Source organism: Vigna unguiculata, chromosome 9 (genome assembly GCF_037176805.1).
Source record: "Vigna unguiculata cultivar grain cowpea cultivar isolate G323 ecotype 2 chromosome 9, ASM3717680v1, whole genome shotgun sequence".
Taxonomy (NCBI): Eukaryota; Viridiplantae; Streptophyta; class Magnoliopsida; order Fabales; family Fabaceae; genus Vigna; species Vigna unguiculata.
Genome location: NC_140800.1, coordinates 34,949,011 through 34,964,383, shown reverse-complemented (window position 1 = coordinate 34,964,383; position 15,373 = coordinate 34,949,011). Strand labels below are relative to the sequence as shown.

Here is a 15,373-nt window from a genome sequence, read left to right as displayed (position 1 = left end):
GGGATGTTACACTAAAACTGTGACGAATTAATTTTAATATTTTGATCTGATCAGTTTAGGGCTCGATCTAAATTAACTTAGTTTAACTAATATAGGTTAATGAATGGGTTGGTTTTATAAAATAATAATTATATTTAAAAAATAGTGAAAATATTACATAAATATTTTATTAAAACAATATCAACATTATAATTATTAAATTATTATGTCTAAATTTAAGATTATTTTATTAATATAACTTTAGATTCTAAAATATATATTTTACTTAGTTTTTTAACTTTTAAATGGGTCAAAATAACATGTTGACTTAACAAGATAAAAAATTTACATGATTACCTTTTGGGTCAAACTGAACTAATTTGATAATTTTAAGTTAATGTTGTTAGTTTTATAAATTGTACTATACATAATTATCAGTTGTATTGTGCATAATTTAAATTCATCAATTTAGTTGCTAAATATTTCAAAGTTAATATCGGATGAAAAAGTAGTTACATTGAAATTGAAATTTTTGAAGGATTTGATTGAATTTGGACCAAGATAAAATAAATAAACAATTACAATAAAAGAAGTAAGTCAGTTTAGTGAGAAGTGTGATATAGGTTTCTGCTTTCCTCTTCAAAAATAGCTGCACTGCATTGAATCAAATTTGAACTTGGTTTTATTATCCACAGATGCTTACTTTTATATAATTAATGATTTTATTCTTTTAAAATGAGTGAATACATAATGGAAAAGACAAGGTTTAATCAAGCCAGCGAAAACTAGTTGAAAGAGAAAAATTATATATATATATATATATATATATATATATATACTCTTCATATTTTTTCATCAAATAACAATTTGATTCTCAAACTTAATAAAAATGTAAATTTATTGTTCGATCATTTTCATATATGTGACGACTAATTTTAAAAGATTAAGACTTTAATTACATTTGATTGAAAATATATAAATAAAAATACGTTTTATTAAAAGAAAAAAATAATTATTTTTCTGAAAACCTTGACTAAACATGTGCTATAATGTAAATTTTTTATTCTTATGTAATAGTACTGTATACTTTCCACTAAGAATTAACATATTCATGTGAGACTAAATACATAAATTCAGATACAATTGTTGTGACTCCAAAATCAAATGTGATTGTTGAATTTCTATATTTTGATAAAGAAAAATTACAATTCATTAATCAACAATCCTATGCTCCCACGAGTTGGCAGAGGGAGACAAATAATAGAGTCCTGTCTTTACATCACTTTCGAATACACTCCTACAAGAAAAACTGAGAACTAGAAAGAACACCCGCTATGGTACATAATGGATACAAAATTACAATCCAAATATGGGGTCATTTGCACCAAATATAGAAGAACCAAACTGTCTCGTATTCAAATCATTGCTATCCAAGGCTGGACCAAAACGATCCAGCCACTGTGTTGGACTTGCAGTTTCGTTCTCCTCCACCCACTCAGAAGTCATGTCAATATCATCAAATTGAAGCAGATCAACTTCTGAAGACTTAGCATTCATCTGTCTAGCTAACTTCAGGTTGTAGTTTATATAAACCAGGTCATTCAATGTTTCTCTATCAATCTTGTTCCGCTTCTCGGAGTGAATTTGTCTGAAGGTACTCCACTGCCTGTGAAATGAGAAGGTGCTACAAACTTGACTTAATATTCTAATGGCAACTCGTTGCAACCCTGGAGCAGAATCACCATACTGCTCCCACCAAAGCCCTACAACGAAAAAACGATGAGTTTGCAGAATAACTAACGTACAGAGTAACGGTATCAGCACAGTTGCAAATAAATAAAATTAGTTGAAAAAAGTAGATAGAAAACAACAAAATCACGTTCTTATGAAACATGCTGTTCAAAATCCATTGCACAAGATAAACAGCAGATTAAAATAATCAGCATCCTTGCCACTGCTCATTAATACGATTATAATGATGCTTGTCAATCAAAGCATGGTCTGGCATTCGCTAACAATAGACATGTCAGAAACATTTTGTTTTGTTGTTCTCTAATGAGCAATTACAAATACCAAAAGCTCAAAGCAAAGAGCAGACACATTTCAGCTTGATGTGGACATCATCCCCCCAAGAGAAAAAATGGCATATAGATAAGAATTAAACCAAATGAAACGAGATGTTGTTCCTGGAGGCTAGGACTATCTAAGTTTCTCATATTACGACTGAAGGAGAAATCAGATGCTAAAAGTTGTACAGTGAACGAAACAAAAAAAAAGTCTTATTAATAAAAAATGAACTGAAAAAAGTCCTACAGTTAGTTTCGCATGACCTATCTTTTCAAATACATTCCATTCATTTATGATTTAACCAACTATCCTTCCACAAGTCCCCTCACACAAAAAATAAAACCCAACTTTGTCCACACTGGAACATCATAAATCCTGGAATTAGGCTCAATTACTCGATGTGCATGTTTTCTTTACCTAAAACCCAATGTTGGAGTTGGTCACTAATATTCACAAAAGTTGTTGGACTGAACAAAGCAACTTAAAATGAACCTCATCACAAAATTGACTCAGTGAAAATGTATCAAGGGGAACTATTTAAAACTTACAGGGTGCAACTGTATGCCTTGCCTCCTTTGCTAGGCTACAGCCAAACATGCCATGTGCCTTCGTAAAAGTATAGATTTGATTGGTGATGTCACGCCTCATATCTGGTACAGGAAGCAATTTCTCCAGAACATTAAAGAAGTCTTCTTTTATGGAAGAAATAAATTTTATTTCAGGATTGTATTGAATACTGGGGTTCAAAAAAGCAGCAGCAGCATGTAGAGGTGAATGGAGTTGGTCTCGCCACTTTTTATCAACTATATCTAGGAATGTCTTACACTTGTTCTCATCCATTATGTAGTATGTCCTGATTGATTCTTTGGCCCTTGTCATTAGCTCATATATGGAACCTACAGTTGGTTTCCCTTCTGATACTTCCCTCAATACTTTTAAAAAGGGCTCAGAGATGGCCACACACTCTTCCACTGTCCTCCAGAAATCACCATCTTCAGCAATTGCAACACAAGAAATACTTTGTGGTTTATTTGCATAAGAAGTGTTTGAGGCATATTCGTGGCTGTGAAACATATTCTTCAATCTTGTTCTCAACCTCAACATAGACTGTAAAGACATAAAGGTGGATACAGACTTTGTGATCCCAGTCCTGATAAGTTCCTGGCCTCCACTGTACTTCTTCATAAGATCAAGCAATGAGGCATTATTGTATATTAACTTTGAAATCGTTTGTGCTTGTAAAATACATCTAGTAACCCAATCAACCTTGGAGAATTCCTCCAAGATTAGGTTTAAACATTGAGAGGCACAAGGAGATACAAATATAGTTCCATAGCTCTGCACAATATGATTTGCAATACCAGTATAGTTAACACTGCTGTCCATAATAATTTGAACAACGTTTTCTACGCCAAATTCTTGAATTACAGAATCAAAAAGATCAGCCAGCCACTTCGTGTTCTTGAAATATGGAGAGGCATCCACAGATTTATGGAAAAAGGTCCTGGATGGTGAAGAGACTAAGAAATTAATTATGGCCTTTGATTTATAATCAGTCCATGTGTCTGCAATGATGGTACAACCTGTAGTTGCCCACTCTTTCTCAACATCTTTTGACTGTAAGCCCACTTCTGATTTTACCCTTTCCAACCATGTGGTTTTCAGGATTTCTGCTGATGGACCAGCAAATCCAGGACCACACTTTGCAATGGCATCAATCATCAACTGATACGATGAAGACCTTGCAACACTGAAGTCCAACTTATTCTCAAAAAAGAATAGAGCAATATTTCTCTCTGCATTCTCTTGGTTGTTTGTAGAGGAAGGGGTCATAGGATTACCGGTGGGGAAAATCTTCATAAGAGGGGATGCTGCATCCAAAGATACAAGAGCTTTAGTTGCCGAAAGATTACTGGGTGACTTGACTTCTGCTAGTTTTTGTTTCTTCACGCAAGAGGTTTCTTTGACCTCTTCCTTTGATGCTATTATACCCCTTACTCTATCTGTAACATCATCTCTGACCTTGCTACAAGGATTTACCCCTTTACTTGGGAATCGAGATAAATGATGTTTCAACCTACTTATGCCACCATTCAAAACTCTTTGGCAAAACTTACATCTTACCTTGTTTCCATCTAATTTCTCAGCATATTCCCAACAGACATCTTTTTCTCGAACCACTGCCGAGTTCAAATAAGAAAAGTAAATCAGCACATTATATGATAAGCTGTCTATGATTCTGTTAATTTATTATATCTACATCAGAGTAACCAAGAGTAAGTTAACAAAATATTTAGATTATAAATGAAAGTTTAGCAAAAAGAAAAATAAAATTTGTTATCTAAACCCCCTGAAGAAAATGGTATTGATATGGTAAGAAGAATATTAAAGTAAAAGCTAATGAATTCATTGGGTAATAAATAATTACTCAATACCGGGTTCCACGGTTTCAAATTATGGTTGAAGTTACAAATGTGGTCACAATTGCAGCCACTGTGATTGTGTTTGCTGTTATGCTTATTATGGCCATTGTAGCGTGAATTTATTTCATGTTTGCACCAAATATAATTCTTCGAGAATCATATTAAACATTCTACATCTCTTGTTCTTCTCCCTTCTGAATTCCACCTCTCCCTCGTTACAAGCTCTTTATCATTTTACTATATATGTAACACATAAAAAATCCCTATAAATCTAACAAAAGAGGAAGAATGAAAAATTAATTATGAGGACTATGAAGCAAGTTGCGGTCCTATGCAGCCATTTCACCGACTGTGAAGTGCATTTTCCTGTGATTACCAAAAACAGTTCAAGTGTGGTGTGATACTACATGCTAGGTCCATTAATGATACAATCAGCTTCCGTGTTGTTTTAAAAGACAGGCATAGCAAAACAAAAGCTTCAACTTACTTTACGACGCAGTAACGTAGCTCCTGGAGAATAAGTATATGACAACCTACACAATAAGATCAAACCAGAAAATAGGGTAAGCATCTCATCAGAAACGCAGCACACTGACATAAACCACGATCATTCAAGCACAAAGTGATAATTCAATGATTGAAGAAATGAACACGAATAAAAACTAAAGTGGTTCAGTGAATTTTTTCAAGAGACAGAGTAATCCATCACATAATTTAACTCTTCAGTTGCTTGTAAAAGCATTAAGTGATGTCAAGCATCAAATTCAAATCGTCTTTCATTTTACTCATTTTGCAAACACGTGAAGATATTCCAATCTTTCAAAGTAATTGAATAATTTTCCTTCCAATCACCCAGTGATCTGAATCTATTTTGCGAAAATGGATCAAATTTCATAGATACAGAAAATCAATTGCATTTAAAACAAATAAAAATGATGAAGATGAGAAGAAATAATGAGATAGCGAGAAATTTGGAGCTTACGGAGTATGAGAGATTGGTCAATCCCGACGGAGAGATAAACGGAGGTCTCGGATTTCAATAATTTTTTCGATTTATCGCGATATTTTCGAGCTAGGGTTTATGCTGCTGTGTATCCTCGCTCTTATCTTTTCCTCTCTCTCCTCCCTTGTCACTAACTTTTTTTATCTTCTCTTGTATTTTCTCGTTTTTTCGATTTTAATTTTGTTTTATTTTTGTTCTGCTTAGTAGCATCTCTTGTGCTATTGGGTCTCCTTTCGGCGATATCTCGCGCATATTTAACCAATGGTAAAGAACCAGATGGGATTTGGTGAGAGGAAGATTACGAAGTGACAAATAATCACATCAGATTAATTCGTATGAAGTAAGTATAAGTGAAGTAAGAGAATATAAAGAAGTTAAAATTAATTACGATTAATTTAAAATCACTTAATACGGTAAATTTCACAATCACTTATTGCTATTATTAAAAAAATGGAAATTTATTATTGAAAATAAATAACTTTTATTTTCACCAGTGAGTAAGAGGTAATACCTTTTAAGAAAAAGGAATAATATCTGTAAGGGGATTATACGAAAAGAAATAGTGAATAGTAATGCGAAGACATGGCTGAGTTATACTGTGGTATAATGTTGAAGTGTATAGTTACTTTTAATATTTTGATAAAACATTTATATATTTTTTTCTTTTAAAAAATTTAAAATATAATTATTTGAGTTGAGAGTGAATTCAATAATTTGATCAAGTAATAAAGAAAGATGGTACACAACCTTTTAGTTTGAACTCTAAGAAATAAATAGGCTACACGAAAATTTACTCTAATATGATTGGTACTAAAATTAAATAGTACATGTTCAGATAAAAAAGTAAAATAGGAAATACATAATTATGTAAATCTCTTTAAAAAAAATCAGGATGAAAAATATCACAACACATAAATATGTGAAAAATCACCTCCATACACCAACCATCAAATGAATGATATAAGAAAGTGGATGTGTGTAACCATTTTGTGACTCAAGGTGAAATTTAAGATAGGAATATCGTGTGAATATACATCAACACTATCTTATTTAATTTTAGATTTTTTAAGCGGCAAAGTTATTTATTAAATTTTTATTATTAAACAATTTTAAATATGGAGTTTAGTTTATTTCAAATATTATTTAATCAATTTTTATTTTGAAAAACTCCATCAATAGTTACTAGTAAGGTTATGATATTTTATAAACAATGTATGCATTTGAAAAAAAAAAACTAATATTTGTATATAATTCTCCAACTTGACAAAATGATAATGACAATAAACAATACAAAAAAAATGACATCCAAAACAAAAAATGTAAGAGTGAAATGGTCAATCTTTATAAGAAGTTAATGATTTAAACTTAAACAAGTGAAATGAATGGGTGAAGTATTGCGCAATGTGTGAGAATGTAATATTGATTAGTATATCAATGGTCAATTCTCACTTATGATATGTATGGTACTGAAAACTCCTTTATATTATTACATTAATACTAACAAATCGGACTTGTAATTTTCATGAAGCCTTTTATATATATATATATATATATATATATATATATATATATATATATATATGTATGTATGTATTTTTTGTGTAATTAAATGTATTATCTAGAGGCTCATCATTTATTTGACTAGAATTCCGAAACTCTCCCTACAATGATGTTTTTATAATTCTTTAAAATGTCCAAAGAGTCCAAACAAAATATACCAATTCAAATAAATGTTACATCTCAGTGGTTAGAAAGGAAAAAAGGGTAGAGAAGGGGAATGTTTATCCTAAAGAAAAGTAGGTAAATAAGGTTAAGTTGGAAGAAGAAAAAGAGTGTACCAGTAAATAATGGGGTGAAAACAACAACCTCCCAAATTTCGAAGCCTAAAACCGATTGTTTGATGGGCTAGTGTTATGTGGTACGGTTTGATGTTGGGCTCCCTGCAACTCTACATAAATTAAATTTTATTTTTATTTTTTTTTGAATTATACAATCTCAAAAGTATTTTTAGAAGTTAAAAATGACTTTTGCATTACAATGATTTCAAAGTAATTTTTCTTGCAAAAACCTTTTCGATTATAATAGTCAAAAGTGAAAATAATATTCGAATATGCTATAAAAAATACAAAAATTATATTTTTATTATACACTAACACAAGAAAAAATTTTATGCCTAATATTTTATATTTGACTTAGGTTAAACATAATTGTGAAAGACATAAATTTACGTATGATAAAATATTAGACATAAATTTACCTTTGGTGCTTATACAATATACATAAATTTACAATTTACGTACGAGATAGAAGCGAATATAATCCTATGTCTTTTTCCTTTATTTTTTTTGTCGATATTTACCTTTGGTAATGCATTAATGAACATAGATTTTGGAGTTTTTTTTTTCTTTTAAAAAAACTGAATTGGTTTTGGCATGAAATCAATTAAGTTGCCATTTATTCACTAATATTATATGTAAATTTATTTTTTTATGTATGAGCATGATGTACTAAACTTAAAATTTTGATTATATATATCATGTCTAAGTTTGGTACACCTTACTCAATTATAAAAGAGTATATTTACATCTAATGCTAAGGGATAAAATTTGACCATTTATTTATAAAAATACTATGGGTTATTTTTGTGTCTCATGCTTATATGTGAAATATAAATTTTGCGACATAATAAATTGTTTTTGTGTTATTGATAAATGGAAAATTTATGGAGGTATTCAGGAAACAACTGCTTTCACTTTGTTCCAAAACAAGAGAAGAAAAGTCCAGTGCTTTCTCATTAATTTTGAGCTATGTCGTGATCTACTTGCTCATCTCATTCCTCGTGTCTTATTGTGCCACCCTTACTTTTTCTTTTGAAGAATGATGTTTCGCTCACAGCAATGGCTACGATGACGAAAGAAATAATAAAAGTGCAATAATACTAGAAATTGTCATTCTGTGGTGTAAACCAGCTTTATTTATTCATAAACCAACCAACCAATTAATGCGTATTGTTGTGGATGGGGCATGCGATGGAGCCAAATTTCTTAAGAAATTTGTTTATTCCTTTTGAGATGTGAATGTGTAGGGAATGGTGCAGAGTGCAGAATGAGGAGTGCAGCATTTGACCTGTACCATGTCCCATGCATCACTCACGAGTCACCAATTCTATTATATTACAATAAATGGATGCATATTATTTTACTTCTCTAAATTACTACAACCCACCCTCTTCTTCTTTTTTAATTTTGGTTATCTACATGCATGAGAGTTATTGTTTTTGGTGGTTACAACGACAACCTATTTTTAGTCTCTTTCTTATTATTTTTATTATCTCTCTCGCCATTGGCAGGGGAAGGGTTGGTGCACGTGGCCAACAGTACAATTGCCATCAAGAAAACATTGGCTGACTTTTCATATTTCTCAATTTAAGTAAGGACAAAATTTAAGGATTATGTGTTCGTATGTTTAAAGTTTTTAAGTTTTAATTTTTTTCATAAATAAATTTAATTAGAATATTTTACTTGAGTTTTTATTAAATGTTTTTTATTTATTTGTATATGAAGATTTTATATTTTTCAATCGCATTTTTATTGTTTAATTTATTTTTGTTAATTGCAAGACATGATTGTTATATATATTCTGCTATCATTGTGTATTTAGAAAGTGAGATTTTTTTTATTAAGTTGTTATTTTGTTTTATTGTTTTTATTTCTTTTTTTTCATTGAAAAATGTGATGTTTCGTAATTAATTAAATAATTAATAATTAAAAAAATAAAAAAATAATATTATTTTATATTAATCACAAAATTTGAGATGTAAAAAATTAATGACACAACATAATAATCACTTCATTCAATTAATAAATAAATTAATCGAAAAAACTCAATTAAAAATTATAAATATTTTGAATACAATATATAAGGCTTAATTATAAGTACATAAATTTATTATTGACTTTAGTCCATTATAAACCTATTTTTCAATTAAAATTGTAATTTTATCCTAACAACTTTTATAAAAATGATGTTTAAAATCTTAATTTGTTTTTATAAATAAATTTATAACTCAATTAAAAATAATATTTTTTTCATAAGGTAGTAGCAATAAGATTGGGCGAAATACAAGCGGGTGCTTTACTGTATTTATTTATTTTAAATTTATGTATTATTTTTTATTACTTTAGTAACTAATATTTTTATACTCCGTTATTGCATGTGAAATACTGATTAAATAATTTCTTTATAAAAAGCCCACATTAAATAAAATATAATATTAAGTAATAGTTGTATAGTGAAAGAATAATTATTTAAATGAAAATAAATTAAAAAAGAAAAAGAAAATAAAAGATAAATTATTAAATTACATAATAAATTAGTGGTCTACGTGATTGAAGATGCAAGAGTACTTTGAAAAATTGAATAAACTTGATTATTGACTGAGTTGAGTTGAACAATTGAAACAAAAGAATGAAAAAATTGAAATGATTGGAAATATCCACCATAATGATAACGAGTATATATATACCATCGAAACAAGTTATTTCTACTTTTCTACTTTTGGTAAAACAAAAAGTCAATAATCATATTATATATACATGGTAAAAAAAAATCTAATTAAGAACTTTAGAAATAGATTACATTTTATTGTCAATAACCTCTCCAGTAAGAACGGTACAATACGTTACGATTTAATGGATAATAAATAGTGGTCAACGGATGCAATGCTAACAATAAAATGCAATTTGTCTAAAGAGATATGTTACACACATATATATAAAATGTGGAATAAACCCTGTCTTCCATGATGATCAACATAATGTCCATGGTGTCAATATCCAACCAGCCAATGTCAACGGGTTTCTGATACGTTTGTTGTAATATTTTTACTGTATATATACTGTGTATATGAACGTAACTTGTACAGTATCGTGTCGGTGGAATGGGTAATCCTTTAATATAAATATAATCATTAGAAAGTTTGGGAATTGATCACATTAGTTGATTATTTTGTTAACAATGAATATGGATAATTATTTTTTTATTCCGGATAAAATATCAGTACTTAAAGAAAGTACGTATTTTTATATTTTCTATAATATGCTACTTTATGGGACTTGTCCTGAAGAGATTATTTTCATTACTTCAATTTATTTCACAACGCTAAATTTGGTTACGAAATCAATTATAAATGGAATTTAAGCAGTTGCCAAAGTGGCTTACGGTATTTATTTTGGTTTATTAGAAATTATGTGTTTAAACAGTTTCTAAAGTGGCTTACTGTATTTACATGTTTTCTTTATGTTTTCTTTGTTTAAATAAGCTGAGAAGATCAAAATGTGTATCATTTTTTAACTATCAAACAGTAAAATCTTCTATATATGCATAAAGAAATGAACAGTAAAAATGATAAGAATTTTTCTGAAGTGGGTGGCATCTTCTTCTATCCATGCCTCTGCAATTTGCATTCTTCCCAACAAAGAATTCTGTAATAATTGATTCAAGTAATATCCGTACGTGAAATGCGATAAAACCAGCAGGTAGGTACACATTCCTTTTTATTTTAGCCTGAGAAGTTTCTCCGTGTGAGTTAGTGACTGAATTATTATTATTATTATTATTATATATATATATATATATATATATATATATTTGCATAAAAATATATAATTCTGCATATTTGTAGTTGTTTCATTAGTCTAAAACGCATATGCACACTGCAATTTGTGCGGCATAAAATAATATGTAATCTTTGGCTTCTAAATCATTACCGAATGAGTTTCTCTTACTTCAATTCAATTGCATGTGGCACTGCTGTTGTCGCAAGCGAATACAGCTCATCTACCATCACTACCGATACACCATCATTGCACTGACCCCAGTTTGGATTTCCTTCCTCTTAACTACTCCTGAACACAAGATGGACATGTATCTAATATGGCCCTGGACCCACTGCTTTTCTAGCTAACCCCCCAAATTCATCACTCTTTCTTTCTTCTTCAAGATTCCTGCCATGGTTTTCGAGGACACTGTGGATCTTTAACTATAGCTTGCTCAATTTTTGGATCAAGAAGTGAGTTGTAAGTATTCCATTTTTTTTTGTTCTCTATATGCTATCTGTCAACTGTCAACTGCTCTCTGCCTTCCACCTTTTTATCTGTGTTCACTTGGATTAGTTCCAAAATGCAAGGAAAGAATAAACCCCAAATTTTTAATATTTTTAATTCTTTTCTGGTGTGCACAAACGCGAAATGTTTCTGCTGTTCATGTTTCTGATTGGCTCCATATAATGGTGTGTTTGTCTGCTGTCAAAAGTCTTGGCCATCATCAGCAGGTTGCTATTGGCTGCCTGTTAAACTGACTTTTAGCTTCAAAGTTTAGGTTTGCATCGTTTTTTTTTGTAGTCATTAAGGAAAACAATCGAGTAGGTGAACAAAAAAATGCTATTAAGGTTAATTTCCTGGTCAAACATGAGCTGCTTATTTTGACCTAATAGATATACTTAGTATAGTAAAATGCACTGTGTATTCAACATGTCTTGTACACAACTGTCTTTGGTTCGGGTTTGCGTATATATTGAAAATACTCTGGTTTATTAATTCTCTAATTAAAGCTTCGATGTTACTCCAGTTTTGTTTCGTGTAAAGGTTACCAATATCCTGAGTATAGGTATTACTTTGCATCCAGGTTGTGTTGAACTGTTGATCTTCGTTTCTCACCAATCCAGAAAATGGACAAGAAGCTGCCCCTTCTGTACATTTTTTCAGCAGTGTTGATTAGTGTTGTGGCTGAACCAGTGGAGGATAAGCAGGCGCTGCTTGATTTCCTTGACAGCATGAATCACTCTCCTCATGTCAACTGGGATGAGAACACTTCTGTTTGCCAAAGCTGGAGAGGAGTGACTTGCAACTCTGACGAGTCTCGAGTCACAGCCCTTCGATTGCCAGGAGCTGGTTTGAGTGGTCCAATCCCACCCAACACTCTGAGTCGCCTCTCAGCACTTCAGATTGTGAGTCTCAGATCAAATGGTATATCAGGCCCTTTCCCTGATGGTTTCTCTGAGCTGAAAAATTTGACCAGCCTCTATCTTCAATCTAACAAGTTTTCCGGGCCACTACCAATGAATTTTTCAGTTTGGAATAATCTTAGTGTTGTCAATTTATCCAACAATTATTTTAATGGGAGTATCCCTTTTTCAATTTCAAATCTGACTCATCTCACTTCTTTAGTCCTTGCCAACAACTCCCTTACGGGTGAGATTCCTGATCTCAATATTCCTAGCCTGCAGGAACTGAATTTAGCAGACAATAACCTTAGTGGGGTTGTGCCTAAATCTCTTCTTAGATTTCCTAGTTCAGCCTTTGCTGGTAACAACCTTACATCAGGAACAGCACTTCCTCCGGCCTTTCCTGTGGAACCACCGGCTGTTCCTCCACGGGAAAAATCCAAAGGACTCAGTGAACCTGCATTGTTGGGTATCATCATTGGTGCTTCCGTGCTGGGGTTTGTGGTGATTGCAGGTTTCTTGATTGTGTGCTGCTATCGGAATGCAGATGTGGATGTGCAGCCAATGAAATCCCAGAAAAAACAAGCCTCTCTGAAAACAGAATCTTCCGGAAGTCAAGACAAAAACAACAAAATTGTCTTCTTTGAGGGTGGCAATCTTGCATTTGATCTAGAGGACCTGTTGAGAGCATCTGCTGAGATTCTTGGCAAAGGTACCTTTGGCATGACATATAAGGCTGCTCTAGAGGATGCAACCACTGTGGTGGTCAAGAGGTTGAAGGAGGTCGCTGTTGGAAAACGAGATTTTGAACAGCAGATGGAGGTGGTGGGGAGAATAAAGCACGACAATGTGGATGCAGTGAGGGCATATTACTACTCAAAGGAAGAGAAACTCATAGTATATGATTACTATCAACAAGGCAGCGTCTCTGCAATGTTACATGGTATATTGAACCCTTCTCTTATCTAAAACATTACAGATATATTATTATCTTCAGTTTCCCACACTTTTTCCAACAGGATTACTAAGGGGTAATTTAGCTTTCTGCAATCATATAATAGGAATTATTTTGTTCAGCTAGCCCAAGTCTGTACCAATAGGTGCCTGTTTGCATAAACAACATAATTGAGATCTTATTGAATAGGTACTTAGCAAGTAAGCAGTAATGTATAAGCTGGTTTAATAATTAAAACAGAAATCACACTGAATAGATTTTTGTAAGCTATTTTCATAATTTATCTTGGAGAACTTATTGAAATAAGCTGAACACAAGTTACTTAAGCTATTTTCATAAGCTTTTCTGAATAAGTTGTAAATAAGATCTTCCAAATAGAGTCATACTTGGACAAACTGTCATGTCATCCTAGTCTCTCTATCTACATGTCAACCCAAACAGTAGTAGTAGAATTAGACCCTAGAAGTATGTCGTTAGGGATGTTCTAAATTAAAATTTGTCCCTGACTGTGCATTAATGAATCAAGACTACTTCTAAATCGGTAAAACACTAAGTCTGTCAAATGGGTTGACTTTGGCTAATATCATTTGTTTTCCTAGTGCATTTTTCTTATAAGTTGTACTAAACGCTGAATTCAATAATTAGACCTCCTTCATACGTATAATTTTCTGGAAATGGCCAATGTGAACGTGTCGTTGCATGTCAATTATGCAGGCAAAGGAGGGGAAGGTAGAAGTGCTTTAGACTGGGATAGCCGTTTGAGAATTGCAATTGGTGCAGCGAGAGGCATTGCTCACGTCCACTCACAACATGGAGGGAAACTCGTTCATGGAAACGTAAAAGCCTCAAACATCTTCCTCAACTCACAAGGATACGGATGCATATCTGATATTGGCTTGGCAACATTGATGAGTCCAATACCTGTCCCAGCCATGAGAACAACTGGATACCGTGCACCAGAAGTAACTGACACGCGCAAAGCAACCCATGCATCTGATGTCTACAGTTTTGGGGTGCTACTTCTTGAGCTTCTGACTGGGAAATCGCCCATAAACAGCTCAGAAGGTGAACAGGTTATCCACTTGGTTAGATGGGTGAATTCTGTTGTTAGAGAGGAGTGGACTGCAGAAGTGTTTGATGTAGAGCTATTGAGGTATCCCAACATAGAGGAAGAAATGGTGGGGATGCTACAAATAGGGATGGCTTGTGCTGCAAGAATACCGGATCAGAGACCGAAGATGCCTGATGTGGTGAAAATGGTTGAAGAGATTCGCCGTGTAAATACGCCAAATTTACCATCTACAGAGTCTCGGTCAGAAGTTTCTACACCCACACCTCGTGCAGTGGACATACCTTCTACCTCTGTTCAACAATGATATTCTTTTGTTCTGATGAATAGTCGTTAAGATGTAATCAATTCAATTATATTCTTAACAGTAGAAATGATATCCATCGAAGGGACTTTTGGTCCTTGGGAGTTTGCAAAACATATTTGCTCTGAGTAGTTAAGCTACCAGTAACATCAAACCGGGTCCCTTTGCTAGTAATAATTGTGTGTATTATGCAGTCAGGGAATCTTTAGAGTCCGTTATGCTGTCAGTTCGTGATACCTACTATGAACTGCACACAGGACACCTAATACGGTGTTTAGTAATTATTCTCAGTCCACTTTGATTGTCGATGACAGATCTGTTCCACTAGTCAACATTAGAAAAATAAATAAATAATTTGTCCTACTTCGTACTTTCATTTTGTAATCGAGACTTTTATTATGTATTGTTTGTTAAAGCTCAACATGAAACTAATATTTACCAATTTACTTTCAGATGAATCAAAACTAAAAGGCAAATGTAATATACTTTTTATCACTGGTAGGAGAAAAAAATCTGCCAACTGCCAAAAGGGAGAAGAAATATAACATTGAAGACAACTGCCAAACGCTC

General features: G+C 32.3%; 2 protein-coding genes across 7 annotated transcripts; one reads left to right on the top strand and one right to left on the bottom strand.

Moving 5' to 3' along the window:
- Nucleotides 1-1,122: 1,122 nt before the first annotated feature.
- Nucleotides 1,123-5,648, bottom strand: LOC114163312 (hAT transposon superfamily). Of its 4 annotated transcripts, XM_028047543.2 has the most exons (5): nucleotides 5,452-5,632; nucleotides 4,957-5,002; nucleotides 4,171-4,226; nucleotides 2,595-3,917; nucleotides 1,123-1,742 (listed from the first exon to the last, which is right to left on the bottom strand). In XM_028047543.2, exons 4-5 carry the CDS (start codon nucleotides 3,904-3,906, stop codon nucleotides 1,336-1,338), a joined length of 1,719 nt encoding a protein of 572 aa, XP_027903344.1. In that variant the 5' UTR covers nucleotides 3,907-3,917; nucleotides 4,171-4,226; nucleotides 4,957-5,002; nucleotides 5,452-5,632; the 3' UTR covers nucleotides 1,123-1,335. The 4 variants fall into 4 exon arrangements, with proteins under 4 accessions (XP_027903344.1, XP_027903341.1, XP_027903342.1 ...); XM_028047540.2 differs by having other exon boundaries at nucleotides 2,595-4,226; nucleotides 5,452-5,648; XM_028047541.2 differs by lacking the exon at nucleotides 5,452-5,632 and adding an exon at nucleotides 5,179-5,433 and having other exon boundaries at nucleotides 2,595-4,226.
- A 5,571-nt stretch (nucleotides 5,649-11,219) lies between these two features.
- Nucleotides 11,220-15,173, top strand: LOC114196066 (Leucine-rich repeat protein kinase family protein). Of its 3 annotated transcripts, none has more exons than XM_028086570.2 (3): nucleotides 11,220-11,542; nucleotides 12,157-13,418; nucleotides 14,145-15,173. In XM_028086570.2, the coding sequence occupies exons 2-3, from the start codon at nucleotides 12,200-12,202 to the stop codon at nucleotides 14,804-14,806; spliced, it is 1,881 nt and encodes a 626-aa protein (XP_027942371.1). In that variant the 5' UTR covers nucleotides 11,220-11,542; nucleotides 12,157-12,199; the 3' UTR covers nucleotides 14,807-15,173. The 3 variants fall into 3 exon arrangements, with proteins under 3 accessions (XP_027942371.1, XP_027942370.1, XP_085522571.1); XM_028086569.2 differs by having other exon boundaries at nucleotides 11,222-11,549; XM_085666445.1 differs by lacking the exon at nucleotides 11,220-11,542 and adding an exon at nucleotides 11,600-11,803.
- The last annotated feature ends 200 nt before the right edge of the window (nucleotides 15,174-15,373 follow it).